The sequence below is a fragment of the Staurois parvus genome, unplaced genomic scaffold, assembly GCF_062004578.1.
Source record: "Staurois parvus isolate SC_StPar_1 unplaced genomic scaffold, SC_StPar_1.0 ptg000405l, whole genome shotgun sequence".
Lineage (NCBI taxonomy): Eukaryota > Metazoa > Chordata > Amphibia > Anura > Ranidae > Staurois > Staurois parvus.
Window position 1 is genome coordinate 510,001 of NW_028318201.1, and position 18,403 is coordinate 528,403.

Sequence of the window (18,403 nt, forward strand, 5' to 3'; positions counted from 1 at the left end):
AGGATATATGAATCCTTCCATCTTTCTCACATTACTACTTCATATATTTCACCATAAATTCTTTCCATTTTCTCCACCTCTTAGAGAACAACTCCATCCTGTCTTCCTGCATATAACACAATCTCTTCATCCTACATATTTGATTCGTTCTTTCCACCCAGTCCTCTATCTTCGGCACCTCTGGTCTATGCCAAAACTTAGGTATCAGACCCTTCGCCGCATTCAAGTAGCACCATATACCCACGTCCTTATATTTATTTACTGATAACTCTGTACTATGTAGTAGACATACTTCTGGGTCCAGTCCTATCTTAATCCCAGAGATATTCTCAATTAGTTGGACAATTCTCTCCCAGAAACCTTGGATCTTCGGGCACTCCCACCATATATGATCTAACGTGCCTATTTTTCCACAACCCCTCCAGCACTCTTGTGAATTTTCCCCACATATCTTATACTCAACCTTCGGTGTAATGTGCCATCTCGTTAAACACTTATAATTTACCTCCACCTCTCTCATACTTATATTCTCGTGTATTAATCTATATATTTTCCTTTGTTTATCTTCATCTATCTCTATTCACAAATCTCTTTCCCATTTTTCTATATACATTGGGTTTGTGCAAGTGTTTAACTCAGTGAGGGTCTTATAAATTTTTGCCGTATCCCGCCTCCCATCACCTCGTGTTTCTAACAACCTCTCAAATGGATTCCAATCCTTTCTCGATCTCAACGGTTTTGGAAGGTTTCTGACAAAGTGTTTTAATTGGTGATATCTCCACTCATCTATTTTAATGAAGAGTTCCCTTTTATCTTTTTTCAACTCCTTAAGTGTTCTCAATTCCTGTCCTTCCATAATGTCTCTCAATTGGATATCTTCTTTTTTAAACCATTTTCCTGTGCTCTCCTCCTTACCTGGAGGAAAATAATCCGTGTTCCTCAGTGGTATTAATTGTGAATTAAAATCCCATTTCATAAGTTTATGCAATTTATCCCAAACCTTTAAAACATTTAATGTAAAAACACTCGTGGTATCTTTTAACCCTCTATATTGTGCTGGTGCCCATATATTCTACCCAAGGTGACTCCACTTAATTCATTCTCAATCTGAACCCACCTTTTCCCTAAATTATGTGTCCAATCATAAATTCTTGCTAGGACTGCTGCTCTATAATACCTCTTAATATCTGGCACTCCCAAACCTCCCTTCTCCTTTTTTCTACTTAGCAAGTCATATGATATTCTAGGTTTTTTATTTTTCCATATGTATTTTGTTAACATCCTTTTTATTACTTTAAAAAAGACCTCCGGGATTTTGACTGGAATCATCTGGAATTTATAGAGGATTTTTGGTACAATTATCATTTTTATCAGATTTATACGGCCTATCCAAGACTGATTACCTCCTCCCAATCTCCTTAGTTCCTCCTTGATCTCATTTAAGAGTGGGATATAGTTTAATTTATACAGGTTCGTATATGAAGCAGAAAGTTTAACCCCCAAATACTTTATCTCTCTATTTTTCCATATAAAAGGGAATTCTTTTTGTATTTTTTTCTTTTTCACTTTTTGGAAGATTTACGTTTAAGATCTCAGTTTTTGTTGGATTGATTTTCAAGTTTGATAGCTCCCCATACTCCTTTAAGATTTTCATTAGATTTGGGAGTGTTGTCCTAGGATTTCCCACATAAAACAACAGGTCATCCGCAAAGGCAGCTACTTTGTTAGACTTCCCCTATCTGCACTCCTTTTATATCCATGTTCTTCCTAATAGTTGCCAATAAAGGTTCCAATGCCAATACATATAACAATGGGGACAGTGGACATCCCTGTCTAGTTCCATTTGACATCCCAATAGGTTCCGACTTCTCTCCATTAACCATGACAACCGCTGAGGGCTCTCTATACAGCTTTCCTATCCACTCTCTCATTCTTACTCCCATTCCTAGAGTTTCCAGGGTTTCCATAATAAAGCCCCAATCTACTCTATCGAATGCCTTTTCAGCATCAATCGCAAGCACTACTACCGGGGTTTTCCCCTTTCTAGCTTTTTGGATAAGCAACAGAGTTCTCAGCCCATTATCTCTACCCTCCCTCCCTGGGACAAATCCTACCTGATCCCCCTGGATCCATTCTGGCATAAAATCTTTTAGCCTATTTGCTAGGACCTTTGCGTATAACTTGGTGTCTATGTTCAAGAGTGATATCGGTCTATAGCTAGAGCACTGAGAAACATCCTTCCCTTCCTTTTGTATCAGCACCACATGGGCCTGTAAAGATTCCCGTCTCATCTCCATCTCTCTTCCCAGGGCATTCATATATTTCTTTAATTTGGGTATTAACAAATCGCTGTATTTTTTATAGTACCTCACTGTATAACCATCTGGGCCTGGGCTTTTCCTCGTCATATTACTTTTTAACGCTCTTATTTCCTCCTTCATAATTTCCAAATCAAGGGAATTCAGTTGGTCTTCACTTAGTTTCGGTAGCCCTGTGTTTTTTAAATATTCCCGTCTTTTCTCTCTTCTCTCATTTCCACTTATATTTACTGGGTCCTGGGAGGCAATATTCTACAGTTTACTATAGTACTCTTTAAACACCTTAATGATCTCTTTAGTAGAATAAACCATTTCCCCTTGGGGTTTTTTATTTTCTCTATATAGTTCCTATTTTTCTTTTTCCTCAAGGCTCTCATTAAATATTTTCCTGGTCTATCTCCCCATCTATACCTCTCACTTGCAACTTTATTAAAAACTCTTCTCTTCTCCTCCTCCATCAGTAGCTCTAATTCTTCTTTCTTTTTTTTTTTCACCTTCTGTCTTATTTCTTCTGATCTTTTATTTTTATGTATCTGTTCCAGGTCAAATATTTCTTTTAACAGCCCAGTAAGTTTTTCTCTTCTTTCCCTTTTCTTTTTTGCCCCGGACGCTATCAATATACCTCTTATATAAGCCTTATGGGACTCCCACACTGTAGCCACCGACACCTCCTCTGTCTCATTCTCTTGAAAAAATCTTTCTATCTCTTCTCTAATTTTCTGATCCACTTCCTGATCCAGGAGTAGAGCCTCATTCAACTTCCAACCTATCCCACCTGTCGATTGTCTTCCCCACCTCACTTTCAGTGTAACAGGGGCATGATCTGAAAGGGACATCGCCTCTATTTCTACTTTATCCACCATTTCTATAAGTTGATGATCTACCAGTACATAGTCCAATCTGGAATACATCTCATGTGCTTTGGAGAAGAAGGTATAGTCTCTCTCTTTTCCATGGATCACTCTCCAAATATCCACCAGTTGACACTCATGTATCACCCCCTTCAGGTTTCTCAGAGCTCTACCTCCCTCTCGCTGCACAGAAGAGGTCGTATCTGTTTGTGGGTCCATACATAAATTCAAATCCCCTGCCACTATCAAACGTCCCTTCTTAAAGGCCATCAGTTTTCTTAATACTCCCTTCAGATAAACTTCTGGTCTTTTATTTGGGCAATAGATATTCACAATTGTACATTCCTGTTCTTGTAGTCTACCCTTCAAAAACAAAAATCTCCCCTCAGGGTCTACCTCTCTTCCTTCTATCTCAAACCTTATATTTTTTGCAAATCCTATTGCCACTCCCTTGGCTCTCCTGATTGGGGAATCCGCATAAAACCATGTTGGGTAATTTCTGGAGTACAACTTTATATTTGACTTGATCTCAAGGTGTGTCTCCTGCAAAAATACCACCGAAGCCTCTCTATGCTGTAGCTCCTTGAATATTTTAAATCTCTTCCCAGGACAGTTCAATCCCTTTACGTTATATGTTATAAATCTTAGATCTTCCATATATCCTATTTCCCTAATTTTTTTCTTCTCTCTTCCATCGTGCAGAGTATTGACCCTAAAACCCCTCCGCCCTCTTCTTTCTAACCATGTCCCTCCTCCCCTCTCCCGATAAACCCCTCTCTCCCTCTCCCTTCCCTCCCCACGTCCCCGTCTCCCCCCCCCCCCCCTCCCCAGCCCCACCCCGCAGAGTATTAACCCCCCTACCCTTCCCCCCACCCTTTTTTAGGCTTAAAATTTGCCTACTAATCATTTGTGGACTAAAACCCACTTTTGATTTAATACCTTGGGGTTGAGCTCTGTCCACATACGACTCTTCACCCACCTACCCTCCTCCCTCTATGCATCTAATTCAATAAATTTTTCTAAAGACCCCCTGTGGCAAAAACTGTGTTCTTAAAAAAACAACCATAAAGAAAATGACGTAGAGAAGCACAAGAGGACAAAGAGGGGCATGGGAGGAGAGAGAGAGGGGAGAGAAAACAAAATAACTCTCCCTCCCTCCCCCAACTACCACTCCCCTCCCCCCATGTCCCCCATATCTCCCCTCTCCTCATCCCACCCTGGGATCTGTATTCTTTGTAATTCAAGTCTATCACAAAAATCCCTTAAATCCTCAGGAGATCTCAACATGGCCGTGAGTCCATTTTTCCATCCAATTAAGCTCGCCTGAGCTCCCCATCTGTATCGCACATTCTGTTTTTTCATCTGTTCTGTCAGGGGTTTTAAGGTTCTCTTTTTCCATAATGTCTCTGGTGCTAAATCCGCAAAAATCTGGACATTTATTTCTTCATATTTAATATTTGTTCTTCCCTTTATTTTTTTCCATATCTCTTCTTTATCGCTCAGCCTATGAAATTGGACGATTAAATCGCTCGGTCTTTTTCCGCCATTGTTTTGCTGAGTTTTTCCTGCTCTAAATATCCCGTCCAGTTTATACGTTTCTGACATAGGTCTGTCCATTATGGAATTTAGGATTTTACTCACTGACCCTTTCAAATCCTCCCTCTGTGAACTCTCTGGGATTCCTCGTAACCTGAGATTTTTCCTTCTATCCCTATTTTCTAGAGCCTCCATTTTATAGAGCAGTTTTTTTTGGTCTTTTTTAATTTGCAATGTCCGTTTCTTAAGATCTAAAATATCCTGAGCATGATTTTTAAGTTTCCCCTCTGTTTCCTCCACTCTGCATAATAATTGCCCAAGATCATTCCTTATTGCTGTTATTTCATGCTGTATTGAGTTTTCCAGACTTTTAAACATTTCTCCCATTTCTTTCTTATTCGGCACTTGTAATTCTCTTTCCATTTTTCTCTCTTCCATGTTTCCTTTCATATATTGACTACTACTGTTGATTCCTAGGGATAGTCTAGGACTTTTTTCCAGGTTAGCCTCCCATTCACTCTTTTCACTTGTTCCCAGGGGTCTTTCTGGGGTCGTGTTTCCCTGAAGCGTATACTTTTTAATTGAGCCAGACTGGGCTCCCTTAGCCCCACTTCCTTTTACACTTTTATTCTTCATATCTTCTGGCCCTTTTCAGGATTCCATTGAAGAACTTCGCTATTCAAACTGGGGGACCAGATTTAAAATGTCCTCTTGAATTTTAATTTACATTTCTAGGTTGCCTTAGTTTTAAATTAATCTTCCGCTTTGTTGTTTTAATCTTCCTCGAAGCCCCCCTTGGAACCCCCTTTCTCCACTTCACTCGATGCTCCTTAATATCCAGCCCAGCATTATACTGTTTTTCAGAGTCGCTCTCACTCACCCTCCTCTCTCTGTATTTTTCCTGTCATACTCTCCAGCTGCTGTCATCCATCTCTCCAGATTTTTTTGTTCTTTCTTTGGGGGGGTTCCTCTGTGTATCTCAGTCCTTTAGGGCTTCAGGCTGGGCACCAATTCTGTCCTTTGCTCGGGTCATCCAGGACACAGACCACAGAGCAGGGAGAGAGGTCGGAGAGCAGACCGCGTCTCTGCTTGTCATCCATACGCCGGCCGGCGTGTATGTATGTATGTATGTATGTATATACACACACGTGTGTGTGTGTGTATATGTATATATGTGTGTGTGTGTGTATATATATATATATATTACAGGGGTGTGTAGACTTTTTAAGACCAATTAATGGTGAAGCGCTATGCAAATATGATACCAAAGTGTAATAAATGTATAAGGTTAAATAAATAACCTGTGCAGAATATTAAAAACCAAAATCCATATTCATGACGTGCAATAAAAATATTTTGGTAATTAAATAAATATATCTAAAATAATAAAAAAGTGATACTCTGAAATGCCATAAATAAGTTAACAACCATGAGACTCAAACAAATGGTATACAAAGTGACACGTGCTCAAATTGCAATCAAACAATATTGAAAGTGTACAAACCAGTACCTTGTCTGCCAACCAGATTGGTGTAGTGTAAATGTGAGTGATATCCACAATTCTGAATATAAAGTGATAAGTGCTCAAAATACAATATGGACAGATAAATAAAACACAATCCTCTAAAAATAAACTTCTGTGCAAATGACAACTGTGCTCAAGCCAACATAAAGTGCTTCAATCTTCATTTCACACTTGATTAGTGCTCTTGGTGACACTCTAGTGCAGTGTTTCTCAACTCCAGTCCTCATGGACCCCCAACAGGTCATGTTTTCAGGATTTCCATTATTTTGCACAGGTGATTTGATCAGTTTCACTGCCTTAGTAATTACCACAGCTGTTTCATCTGAGGGAAATCCTGAAAACATGACCTGTTGGGGGTCCATGAGGACTGGAGTTGAGAAACACTGCTCTAGTGTGACTTATCCCAAAGTGGCTAGAGTGCCTCCTCACCTCCTAGCATCGACCCCCTCAGGGCCACAACACATTAGATATCCCACACCAGAAGGTGTCTCATAACCTGGTTTCACTGGCTCCTCTGGTTCCAATAGAATTCTACTCCAAGTTTAGCGTATCTCAAGATACCCTTCGACACAATCGGACTCAGGCATACAGTTGCAAGAAAAAGTATGTGAACCCCTTGGGATTACGTGCAGTTTTGCATGATTTGGGCATAAAATGTGCTCTGAACGTCATCTAAGTCACAACAATAGAAGAACACAGTCTGCTGAACATACTACACAAACATTAGATGTTGCCATGGTTTAATTGCACATAACATGTAAACATTCACAGTGCAGGGAGGAAAAAGTATGTGAACCTTTGGACTTAATAACTGGTTGACCCTCCTTTGGCAGCAATAACCTCAACCAAACGTTTCCTGTAGTTGCAGATCAGATGTGCACAACGATCTGGAGTAATTTTGGACCACTCCTCTTCACAAAACTGTTTCAGTGTAGCAATATTCTTGGGATGTCTGGTGTGAATCGCTCTCTTAAGGTCATGCTATAGCATTTCAATCGGGTTGAGGTCAGGAGTCTGACTGGGCCACTCCAGAAGGTGTATTCTGTGCTGTTGCAGCCATTGTTTTGTTGAATTACTTGTATGCTTTGGGTCATTGTCCTGTTGCATCACCCATCCTCTGTGGAGCTTCAGTTGGCGGACAGATGGTCGTTCGTTTTCCTGCAAAATGTCTAGATAAACTCTGGAATTCCTTTTCCCATCAATGACAACAATCCGTCCAGGCCCTGAGGCAGCCAAGAAGCCCCAAACCATGATGCTCTGCCATGTTTTACAGTGGGGATGAGGTTTTGATGTTGGTGTGCTGTGCCTTTTTTTTTTTTTCTCCACACGAGTTGTTTGGGAAGAACACACAACACTAATCTTGGTTTCATCTGTCCACAGTATATTTTGCCAGTAGTGCTGTGGAACATCCAGGTTCTCTTTTGCAAACTTCAAACGTGCTGCAATATTCTTTTTGGACAGCAATGGCTTCCTCCGTGGTGTCCTCCCATGTATTCCATTCTTGTTTAATGTTTTCCTTATTGTAGATGTGTCAACAAAAATGTTAGCATGTGCCAAAGATTTCTGTAGGTCTTTAGCTGACACTCTGGGATTCTTCTTTACCTCATGCAGCATTCTGCGCTGTGCTCTTACATTAATTTTTACAGGACGACCACGCCTAGGGAGAGTAGCAACAGCGCTAAACTTTCTCCATTTGTAGACCGTGTCTTACCGTGGACACATGAACATCAAGGCTTTTGGAGATACTTTTGTAACCCTTTCCAGCTTCATTCAAGTCAACAATTCTTGATCGTAGGTCTTCTGAGAGCTCTTTTCTGCGAGGCATGGTTCACATCAGACAGTGCTTCTTGAAACCAGTAAACCCAAAACAGGTGTGTGTTTTTTAAGGGCAGGACAGCTGTCCGCAACACATCCAATATCATCACACTGATTGGAGTCAAGGTTGGCTCACTCCTGGCTCCAATTAGCTCTGGGAGAAGTCATTAAGCTAGGGCCTCACATACGTTTTCCTCCCTGCACTGTGAATGTTTACATGTTATGTGCAATTAAACCATGGCAACATCTAATGTTTGTGTAGTATTATGTTCAGCAGACTGTGTTCTTCTATTGTTGTGACTTAGATGATGTTCAGAGCACATTTTATGCCCATTTCATGCAAAACTCCACGTAATCCCAAGGGGTTCACATACTTTTTCTTGCAACTGTATATGAAGGAGTAAACAGAAAAGACCTCCATAGTGCAATAACGTTTAATACTCAAAAACGCCAAATGAAATGGACACTCACATGCAATCCTATACAGTACAGCAGTTCCCTTGTGCTATGGGTGTACTAGGGGATTCGGGTTGTTGGATTATGGACACATATAATACTTCTTCTAGTGTCTTGAGGCGATTTATGAATGAAAGAGCCATTGAAATAAAAAATGAAGTGTGATTTTATTCTATCACACAATGGTGTAAAATAACAATGTAAAGCGTTTTATGAACAGTTCCATGTAGATAAAACTACTGTAGAAATAACAAACAAACGTTTAAAGATAAAGTCACCATTATCTGTCATGGCTGTTCTGTCCTTCATGTGATCTTATCTTGTCCAACACAGAGTCCGAGAAAGAAGACGGAAGTGACGTTAATGATGATCTCTTGTCTTGCAGCACCTGTTCCAGCATCTCAGAAAGTTCTTATGAACAGCCATGTGTGTGTGTGTTATGTATGAAAGAGTGTCGTGTTCGCGTGTAAGTGTGAGCGAGTGTCCCCCTTGTCCGTTGTCTCATGGTCTTTTATGATGCAAATGTTTTGTCATAGTGATCTTAATACCTTCTATGGAAATTATTACTGCTTAGCAAAGCCATTTCATATAAGGAAGGGATGCTATACATATGATGTTTGATGGACAGGAACATATGTATGCTGATGAACCCTCAGCTATATATTTAAAGAATAATATAACTTAAGAACATATCAATGTATAATCACTAAACTATATATGTATCAATGTTAGAAACGTATACTAAATACACACAGATACTATTAAAATACATAATGTAATGAGTCCTCCTAATAACCTTGACATATGCTACCAGCCTAAATATAGTATACTCAGCCTTCAGCTGGTATAGCTGTCTCAGCTAACTTACCCATATATACTGTCTCAACTTAACTTGTATATCTTTTGGTCTCAGCTATAATTGAAGAATTGTAATACTACCATTTGTCAAAAGACCATTCACACATATTAATATTAATTATGACTAATCATAAAAAACAAACATTTTGCAAGCTTGCCATCAATATAAGTGCCGAATCATAATTTAGTTTTATTAACACGGGTGTACCAAGATGGCGCTTTGAGTAAGCCACGTGATGATCGTGGTGTGACGCTTAGAGCGCGCGCGCCCTGACGTACTTCCGGTAGAGAGCGGAGACGCACTTCCGGTTCCTCTTTGACTCCAATGTTTACTGTTGTGGGTTTAGTAACACTTTAACATGCCCATTAAGTGGTTAAATAGAGATATATCTATCTCAGGTTACCACATGCTTGGTGTCTCTATTTTGCTATGAGTGTACTGCAGCCTTTTTCTACATATTTACACTGCAGTTACAGATAATCTAAGGTAGGTGAAGGCAAAGAAAAAATCATTGTAACAATACATTTCATATAAAAAAGGATAATCATGATGCTGCCCTTAAATTAGGAGTTAAAAGCATAAATGTTATGCTGTGGCTAAATAAAAGAATACATTGATGAAGAATGTTATGGAAATGTGGCTAACTCTTGCTATTATTCTAGGTATGGATGCCTGCTGTAAAAAAGCTTGTAAAATCTTGGCACAGTGTACCTTCCAGCAGGATTAGCACTACTTGGATGTATTTTCCTGCTCCACAGCTTCAACAGGTAAAGTTACATACTGAAGCAACAAAAACAAAACACAAACCTATCTATAACACCCTAGCCAATTTCTATATTCCCATTTTTGTTTCCTGAGCGTGCACATTCCCTCTCTCTGTGTGCTTTTCTTGTACAGCGAGGAACAGAAGTATTTGAACACCCTGCGATTTTGCAAGTTCTCTCACTTAGAAATCATATAGGGGTCTGAAATTCACATTGTAGGTGCATTCTCACTCAGAGACAGAATTTAAAAAAAAAATTCAGGAAATCACATTGTATGATTTTTAAAGAATTTATTTGTCTTGAACTGCTGAACAGAAGTATTTGAACACCTAAGAAACAGCAAGAATTCTGGCTCTCAAAGACCTGTTACTCTGCCTTTAAAAAGTCCTCCTCTACTCCACTCATTAATCTAACTTAGTAGCACCTGCCTGAGCTCTTTAAAAACACCTGTCCACCCCACAGTCAGTCAGACACCAACTACTACCATGGGCAAGACCGAAGAGCTGTCATAAGACACCAGAGACAAAATTGTGGACCTCCACAAGGCTGGAAAGGGCTACAGGGCAATTGCCAAGCAGCTTGGTGAAAATAGATCAACTGTTGGAGCAATTGTTAGAAAATGGAAGAGGATAAAGACGACTGTCAGTCTCCCTCGGATTGGGGCTCCATGCAAGATCTCCCCTCATGGGGTATCACTGATAAGAAAGGTGAGGATTCAGCCCAGAACTACAAGAGAGGAGCTGGTCAATGACATGAAGAGAGCTGGGACCACAGTTTTATAGGTTACTGTCGGTAGAACGCTACGCTGTCATGGTTTCAAATCACGCATTGAACGGAAGGTTTCCCTGCTCAAGTCATCACATGTCCAGGCCCGTCTGAAGTTTGCCAATGACCATCTGGATGATCCAGAGAAGGCATGGGAGAAAGTCATATGGTCAGATGAGACCAAAGTAGAACTTTTTGGTCTAAACTTCACTCATCGTGTTTGGAGGAAAAAGAATGAGTTGCATCCCCAGAACACCATCCCTACTGTGAAGCATGGGGGTGGTAACATCATGCTTTGGGGTGCTTTTCTGCGAAGGGGACTGCACTGTATTAAGGAGAGGATGAATGGGGCCATTTATTGTGAGATTTTGAGCAGCAACCTCCTTCCCTCAGTCAGAGCATTGAAGATGGGTCATGGCTGGGTCTTCCAACATGACAACGACCCGAAGCACACAGCCAGGATAACAAAGGAGTGGCTCCGTAAGAAGCCTATAAAGGTTCTGGAGTGGCCTAGCCAGTCGCCAGACCTAAATCCAATAGAACATCTTTGGAGGGAGCTGAAACTCCGTGTTGCTCAGAGACAGCCCTGAAATCTGACAGATCTAGAGGAGATCTGTGTGGAGGAGTGGGCCAAAATCCCTGTTGAAGTGTGTGCATACCTGGTCAAGAACTACAGGAAACGCTTGACCTCTGTAATTGCAAACAAAGGCTTCTGTACCAAATATTAACACTGATTTTCTCAGGTGTTCAAATACTTATGTTCAGCAGTGCAAGACAAATAAATTAGATAAAAATCATACAATGTGATTTCCTGAATTTTTTTTTTTTTAAATTCTGGCTCTCAGAGTGGGAATGCACCTACAATGTGAATTTCAGACCCCTCCATGATTTGTAAGTGGGAGAACTTGCAAAATCGCAGTGTGTTCAAATACTTCTGTTATTCACTGTATGTGCTGCAATCGCCTTTCCCAGCATTGCTTTGCAGATGGGCACCTTCTGTTGGCAAAAGTGCAGGCTTCCTTCACACATTTTAAAGTACAATCCATGCTATCACCTAACTAGTGATATAAATGCTCCCTCCACCCTCCTAACACCTAATGGCTTTTCCTGCAATTCAATTTTTCCTTAGCAATGTTGTGTTCTTCTCTAATGCTACTTCTTTGTGAATTGATATCCTGTGTTCTAGTCTGGAGTACAGCTCCTTCAGAATAAATGCACATCCAGGGAGTGAAAGCTGGAAGCCTACCCCCTTTTCCTTTATTGCAAATAGAAGGTGAAGTTCACAGGCAGCAACACACAGATTCACAACAGACATGTCCACTTGCCTTAGTAGCCAACAGCCACATGGAAGTGCAATTATATCACATTGATTCAAAAAAAGTTATGTCCGTATATAAATGTGCATGTTAAGAGACAAAATGGGCTGTTGCACATTTAACCACTTGCTGTCTGCCCTAGAGAGCAGATTTACAAACATTCTGTGCAAAATCGCTTATATAAACGTGATTTTGCTCTTCTGCCACTAGGGTGTGTGCGCCTGCCGCTGGAGCTCAGCTTCTGCTGTGATTGGACACTGCAGAAGCCGATCAACAGGTGCTGACCCATAGATGAGCGCCGGCACCTGTTGATTGCCAAGGAGAATGACATAACACAGCTCTGCCTATGTAAACAAGACACAGCTCTTATTCAACAGTGATCTGCTAGGTTTTATTCAGGGAATTAAATCTAGCATTTCCTAGTATAAACAGTATACAGTACACACAAACACTGGCTAGGCACACAATTGACCCTTTGATCACCCTAGATGTTTAATCTCTTCCCAGCCAGTGTCATTAATACAGTGACAGTGTATATTTTTTTAGTACTGATCACTGTATTGGTGTCATTGGTTTCCACAAAGTGTAAGTAAGTGTCAGACTGTCCACTGCAATATCACTGCAATATCACAAGTCGCTGATCACGGGCACAATTTTCATACATTTGGCTCTGTATGCCACCAGAATAAATTAAAATGAAACCATTCAAATGAATTTGAAGTGCAGACTTTCAGCTTTAATTCAAGGGCTTGAACATAAATATCGAGTGCAAATTTTAGGAACTGCAACCATTTTTATACACAGTCCTTCCATTTTCAGGGGCTCAAATAGGACAAATATAATCTTAAATAAAATGTTCATTTTTTAATATTTTGTTTAGAATCCTTTACTGGCAATACTGCCTGAAGTCTGAAACCCATGGACATTACCAAAGACTGGGTTTCCTCCTTTCTGATGCTTTGCCAGGCTCTAACTGCAGCTGTCTTCAGTTGTTCTTTGTGGGTCTTTCTGCCTTTTTAGTTTTGCCTTCAGTAAGTGAAATGCATGCTCAATTGGGTTGAGATCAAGTGATTGATTTGGCCATTGCAGAACATTCCACTTTTTTTCCTTGAAAAGCTCCTGGGTTGCTTTTGCAATGTGTTTTGGATCATTGTCCACCTGTAAATGAAAAGGGCTGTCCAATCAACTTTGCTGCATTTGGCTGAATCTGGGCTGACAGTATATCTCTAAACACTGCAGAATTCATCCGGCTGCTTCTGTCTTCTGTCACATCATCCGTAAACACCAATGACCAAGTGCCACTGGAAGCCATGCATGCCCATGCCATCACACTGCCTCCACAATGTTTGTTTTACAGATGATGTGTGCTTTGGATCATAAGCTGTTCCAAGCTTTCTCCACACTTTTTTTTTTTTTTTTCTTCCCATCATTCTGGTACAGAATAATCTTGGTTTCATCCATCCAAAGAATGCCTTTCCAGAACTGGTCTGTCTTTCTGACTTTTTTAGATATTTTTTGGCAAAGTCTAATCTGGCTTTTCTATTTTTCAGGCGTATGAATGGTTTGCACCCTGTCGGAAAGCCTCTGTATTTGCTCTTGTGAAGTCTTCTCTTGATTGTAGACTCTGACAATGATACTCCTACCTCCTGGAGATTGTCCTTCACTTATCTGGATGTTGTAAATGGGTTTTTCTTTACTATAGAGAGGATCCTTTGATCATCCACCACTGTTGTCTTCTGTGAACGTCCATACCTTTTTACAGTGCTGAGCTCACCTATGCATTGTTCTTTCCTCAGAATGTACCAAACTGTTGTTTTGGCCACTCCTAATGTTGCTATCTCTCTGATGGATTTGTTTAATTTTTGAAGCCTTACAATGGCCTGTTTCACTGGCATGGACAGCTCCTTCCAACGCGTGATGTAGGTTCACAGCAATAGATTCCAAATGCAAATACCACACTTAGAATCAACTCCAGACTTTTTACCTGCTTAATTGATGAAGAAATAATGGAGTAGCCCACACCTGGCCATGAAACCGCTTTTGATTCAATTGTCGAATTACTTTTGGTCCCTTGAAAAAGGGGCGGTGACTACTCTTAAGAGCTGTAGTCTCTAAACCTTTCCTCCAATGTGGATGTACATACCCTCGCATTAAACCTGAGCGTGTGCACTTTTAAGGTTGTGTCTGTGTCCAAAAATATTTAGACCTAATTGTATATGCGGCCATTTGTAGACCCTATACCTTTTGCTGAAACCAATCAACATACACTTACTGGGATTTTCCCCTTTCGTCTTTCAGGACAGCACCTTGAGAGACCTCGGCTCCTCCCCACCTGAGGAAACTCCTCCACCCAAAAATAAAAAGCTCTCCACTCCCCTCCGACCTCAGTTCAGGTGTTTCCTCTGGTGGGGAGACTCGTGAGGAAGCTCAAGGTGCTGTCGGGACAGTCAGGTTAGGGTTGAGTCGAGGGTCGGAGAGCTGGCTGGGAGACTCAAGGCAGCAGGGAGTGAAGGCCGGAGTGTCCGGCTGCGATCCTTCCCGGGCCTGCTGCCGTTGCAGAGAGCGTGTACCCTGGGAGACAGGGAGTAGCACGTACCTGCTCTTTGACCCCCCCCCTCTTCCCCCCTCTGGTGAGTTGCGGGCGTCGGGGTGGCCGCGGTGGGATCTGGTGAGGATTGGGGAGGAGTCCCGCTTCTTCCCATGGCGGCAGTCAGTGGAGCTTGCCGGGCCGGATGTCGGGTGATGGCAGTTCCGGCGGAGGGGGCAGGGCTTCTCCCAGGGTCGCGGCTTCCGGCTGCGGCCCTAGACACTGCGGAACGCAATTCAAATGGTGGTGCGGAGCAGCCTGGGGGACAGGCTACCGCGTCAGGCTACCACCCTCCTGGAGAAATGTCGGGCGCAGAAGCACCGGGACCAGGCAAGGCCAGCACCAGCCAGTCTCAGGTAAGGTGACTCAGAGGAGTCCTCTCCTACCTGTTGGCCCCTAGCACCTGGGGTATTCCCGGACCCCTGGTGGTGAGAGGGTCTTTTAGGCAGGGGGACGGTCCTGGCGGGGGGTGTCAGGCCCTTAGGCCCTGCCAGGAAGGTAGGGGGGGCAGGGGAGTTAGTGGCGGTTGGGTGATAGGCGCCCTTTCTGCTCCTTTTGTATTTCAGGGCAAGGCCCGTGAGAAGCTTAAGCATCAAGAACCTAAGCGCAGATGCCCGTCCTGTAAGTCAGTCTTAAGGGAATCGTGGAGAAAGGTTCTATGCGGCCCTTGCATCGAAGGGTTAGTGAAGGAGGAGAGGCCAGAACAGGGTGACTTGGTCAGGTCAGTGAAGGAGCTGACCAGTACCTTCGGCTCTTTCAAGAGTGTCATGGAAAGGTTGGCCATTACCCAGACAGCCCCTTGCCCCCCCCCCCTTGCCTCAGCCAGTCGGATCAGGGAACTCCTCGTAACGGGAGGACGAGGAACCCTCGGTAGATTCCCAGTCGCAAGAGGAGTCAGCAGGGGAGGGTCTCTCAGATGAGTTTAGGGGCCCGTCCCGGTACAAGGTATCCCTGGAGGAGGTAGATGACCTCTTAGGGGCCATATACGAAACGTTGGACATAAAGGAAGAAGTTAAGACCTTGTCCTTACATGATCAGATGTACCAGGGGTTAGAGGAACAAAGACAGAGTTTTCTACTGTTTTTCGCAGACTCAAAAATCTGGCTGCAGCAGGACATTGTGGTAGTGAGGGAGCATCTGGAGAATCTGGGGTGGCTCTTGAATCTGGGGAAGTCCTGTCTCGTGCCCTCCCAGAGAATGATTTATCTGGGTTACGTTCTAGATTCTGCGAGACCGAGAACCACCTTAACCTTGGGAAAAACTTGCCAAGCTGGACAGAGGTATCAGGTTGTTACATGGGAGCAGGTCGGTAACAATAAGGCAGGCCATGTCGGTGCAGGGGTTGTTAACATCTTCCATCCCAGCGGTGCAGTGGGCAGGCTTGCAGCTGTGTCCCCTCCAACTGTTTGTTTTGAGGGTCTGGGACAGACGGGTACAAACTTTAGAGGACCGGATCCTTATTCCCCCCAGCATAAAAAGGTCCCTGTGGTGGTGGAGAAGGTCGGCCAACGTGACCCAGGGACTGTTGTGGTGTTTTCCGGTAACCAGGGAGGTTACGACGGACGCCAGCGCTTTTGGTTGGGGAGCCCACCTAGAAGACTCAGTGGTTCAGGCGGAGTGGTCCCTAGGAGAGAGGAGAGAATCCTCGAATTGGAAGGAGTTGAGGGCAATATTGGAGGCTCTCCGCTCCTTCCAAGATAGGATCAGGGGCCAGCATGTGCGGGTTATGACGGACAATGCTACGGCGTTAGCTTATATAAACAAACGGAGGGACAAGGAGCAGGGTTCTCAGGTCCCTAGCAGTAGTGGTTTTATCCTGGGCGGAGAGAGACCTGGCTTCCTTGTCCGCAGTTCACCTGAAAGGGGAACTAAATCAGGTGGCAGACTTCCTGAGCAGGACTCTGCTCAGAGAATCGGAATGGGCCCTAAATGCAGAAGTGTTTCAGGCGATCGTAAGGAAGTGGGGGTCCCTGGATATAGATCTCTTTGCCTCGGGGAAAAACAACAGGGTCCCGAGGTTCTTCTCCCTAAGCCGAGGGGACGGATCAAAGGCGGTAGATGCGTTGGGACAGAGGTGGGATTACCCGCTGTGCTACGCTTTCCCCCCGGGTACCCTACTTCCCCGTAGTATTGAGGACGTTCAGGTCAGAGAGGACCTCGCTTATCCTGATTGCCCCATTCTGGCCACAAAGAGCATGGTTTGTAACTCTTAAGAGCCTTAGCCACAGGGCCGCCCTGGGAGTTGCCACTCAGGATTTGCTGACACAGGGACCGGTCCTATGTCCCAGGGTTGAGAGACTAAGGCTGACAGCCTGGTTTCTGAACAATAGCTCCTTTTAGCAAAGGGGCTCTTGACCAAGCTGGTCGCTACACTGCTGGCTAGCAGGAAGGAGGAGACCCAGGCCATTTAATGCAGGGTTTGGGGTTGCTTTAGGGCTTGGTGCGGTAAGGCGTCGGTAGCGACCCATAGTGTGATATCTGTTTTGGAGTTTCTGCAATCAGGGGCCGATAAGGGGCTTTCTATCAGCACGCTCAAGGGCCAGGTTTCAGCTCTCATAGTGTTTTTGGAGACACCTTTAGCCAGGGAGGCACTGCTAGTGAGATTTTTTTAAGGCCCTGACAAGGCAAAGGCCTCCAGGGTCGAGGCCTTTCCCGATGTGGGACTTAACAAAGGTGCTTGGGGTGCTGATTAAGCCCCCGTTCGAGCCCTTAGATTCCTGCCTGATAAGAGATCTCACAATTAAGACGGCCTTTTTAGTGGCGATTACCACAGTGAGGAGGGTATGTGAGCTAGAAGCCCTATCGGTCAGAGCCTCCTATTTACAGATTTTTTTTCTGTGGTGTTTAGAACGGACCCATCCTTCATTCCAAAGGAGGCCCAGAGGTTCCAGAGGGAGCAGGATATAGTGCTACCCTTGTTTTTTCCTGACCCGGTTGGGGAAGTTCAGGAAAGACTACATTTATTAGATGTTAGAAGATGCGTGCTGCTGTACTTTGAGAGGACGAAAGGGTTTAGGAGCACGGAATCCTTTTTTGTTTCTTTTGCGGGGATTAGGAAAGGTAAGAGAGCTTCAAGGAGGACACTGGTTAGATGGTTAAAACTGGCAATTGCGGGGGCATACCGAGCAGAGGGCCTAGAGGTCCTGGAGGGAATCAGGGCGCATTCCACCCGAGCAGTAGCAACTACCCAGGCTGAGCTGGCAGGTGCTTCCCCAGGACAAATCTGCAGGGCAGCGACCTGGTCCAGCTACGGAACGTTTGTAAAGCATTACAGACTCGACCTGGTCTCGGTGCAGGAGCAGGCCTTTGGACGTAAGGTACTGCAAGCAGTCAGCCCGCCCGCCCGAGGGGTGAGTACTCGCTTATCCTCTCAAGGTGCTGTCCTGAAAGACGAAAGGGGAAAAAATCAAGTTACACTTACGGTAATGTGTTTTCCAGTAGTCTTTCAGGACAGCACCAATTACCCACCCAGTATTTATATTTGGTTATCTTAGAATGTGTTATTGTGGTCATGTTGTCTCATGTTGTGTCTCCCCAGGTGACCGGAGGTACGATTTAGGAACTGAGGTCGGAGGGGAGTGGAGAGCTTTTTATTTTTGGGTGGAGGTGTT

General features: G+C 43.5%; 1 protein-coding gene across 1 annotated transcript in view; it reads left to right on the forward strand.

Moving 5' to 3' along the window:
• Nucleotides 1-18,403, forward strand: part of LOC149455080 (mitochondrial import inner membrane translocase subunit TIM44-like) — a 151,469-nt gene that overhangs the window by 27,464 nt on the left and 105,602 nt on the right. The window contains exon 2 of the mRNA XM_089686669.1: nt 10,023-10,127. Within this exon, the coding sequence (XP_089542795.1) occupies nt 10,023-10,127 (105 nt within the window). The remainder of the gene's footprint in view (nt 1-10,022; nt 10,128-18,403) is intronic.